Consider the following 1,927-nt stretch of genomic DNA (forward strand, 5'->3'; position numbering starts at 1 on the left):
GCTAGGTGTAGATCTTACCTACCATAAATGTAAGATTAAGGGTGTGGCTGAAATACACAAGTAAGAAGGAGCCGAGGAGTAGCAGTAGAAAGGTTATAGAAATAATCAGGAGCCCAGAGAACGGGTTTAAGGAGATGAGGGGGTAGGGGTAGAAAATGGAGATGAAAGCAGAAGACAGAACATTGTTAGAGAGCCGGAAAGGATCTGAAAAGAGAAAAATTTAGAGGCGAAATTTTTCCTGACGCTATCCGGATTCGAATCCACGACCTATTAAATGAAAAGCGAACATCTTAACCTCCAGACCACGAGAGCCCCCTGTCAAAAGTTGGGAACGAACTATTACGTCGCTTGTCTCATGCGCTCCCGGGGTCCATGATGTAATAAAATTAGCACGCCGTGTGTACCACAAGCAAAGAGTCTCTACTACACGATCTTTGCCACGAGTGCTGAGAGTACAGTCTCGCAGAACAAAATCTTCGATTTTCACGTCATCTGGAGAGTTACAGCAAATATGAGCCTAAATGTGTCTAGGTTTAACACCCCTTGCAACAATATTTCAGAGGCGGGACCCTCCCAATTAACATCCATCTCAGACAGGAACGAGCCAAATGGGAAAAATCGTTTGAAGTACCTCCCTAAAGTATACATCGACGTCGGCCACAATCTCATGATCTCGAGTCCGGTAGTCTAACTCAAACCACTTTTCAGACTACAGAGGCCACCTGAGCCGGCTATCGGTGCATGAGCTGGGTGTAGTGCAAACATTTGTGATTGACAGAAAGTTGCACAATCTGTTTGATGGCTTTTTCTTTTCTTTTTTTTTTCCTTGCAGAGCAAAGCACTCATGGTCTTGTGTAAGTCGAAAAGTCAGTCCATGGAATTACATGCATAACGAAAGTAAATCAGGGCTTAACAAGCGGCTTTTTCACAAGCACAGAAAAACTGTGCGACAGAATACAACATTATTGCGTACGTGTTTATCTGATTACATTGGAGCACATGAACTAACCAATTATTGAAGATGACAGACAGAACAGAAACAGCTGAGGGAAGAATAGGAAATATGACTTTATATTGCCCCCACCGTTTTTTACACACACACACACACACACACACACACACACACACACACACACACACACACACACACACACACACACACACTCCACACTCGCCACCGCCGGGACAAAATTTAAAATCAATTTATACCCAAAAACTGAAGCCGCTCTACAGTCAGTATTAAGCTATTAAAAGCACCTTAGAAAACAGCCCAAGGCCGCCTGTCGCTGTGAAGGAAGGGGTGATTCTCTGTTCTAATACATTGTAGTTCTATACGGACAAAGTTGTTACGTATATATATATGCGTACGGTACGTAAAATGAACTGCACTGTGACTGTGAGATGAAAATATCACAGTTAGTAACTCCTTGAGCTCTAGAAGGGATACGCAGAAGAAGAAGGTAGCCTCCCTCAGGATTATGTAATACGTGTATTAATCATTTAACATTTTTTTACTCTCTTTTTCTTTCGCAGGAAATATCACCCATCCCATCATACTCTAAAAACAACAACAACGACAACAATTCAAAACGTTTCCCTCTTCATCACCAACAACAATGAATAAGAAAAGCAAAGGCCTGGCTGAGATCATCAGCGCTTACAACAGCAAGACGTTCAAGCCAGAAAACTTCCAGGAAATTCCCCGCCTGTTCGGGCCGTCTGCCGCCATTGACATGAATCGTCTGGTATGCCAGCATCAGCAACATGTGGCGTCTGCTTACATGCGCCGGATCCGGAAGGATAAGATGAAACAACAGGATGTCTACTTCCGGAAGTTGCAGAACATCCCGCTTACGATCAGGTACAGAGAGTGGGCATATTATTATAACTTTCGCTGTAACATAAAATTATATTTGTCGCGCTCTCC

At 43.2% G+C, this 1,927-nt stretch overlaps 1 protein-coding gene across 1 annotated transcript in view; it reads left to right on the plus strand.

Moving 5' to 3' along the window:
• Window positions 1-1,927, plus strand: part of LOC101862117 — a 17,253-nt gene that overhangs the window by 10,964 nt on the left and 4,362 nt on the right. Inside the window, exon 2 of the mRNA XM_005100318.2 lies at window positions 1,534-1,861. Within this exon, the coding sequence (XP_005100375.1) occupies window positions 1,617-1,861 (245 nt within the window). The 5' untranslated portion in view covers window positions 1,534-1,616. The remainder of the gene's footprint in view (window positions 1-1,533; window positions 1,862-1,927) is intronic.

The sequence above is a fragment of the Aplysia californica genome, unplaced genomic scaffold (genome assembly GCF_000002075.1).
Source record: "Aplysia californica isolate F4 #8 unplaced genomic scaffold, AplCal3.0 scaffold00244, whole genome shotgun sequence".
NCBI lineage: Eukaryota > Metazoa > Mollusca > Gastropoda > Aplysiida > Aplysiidae > Aplysia > Aplysia californica.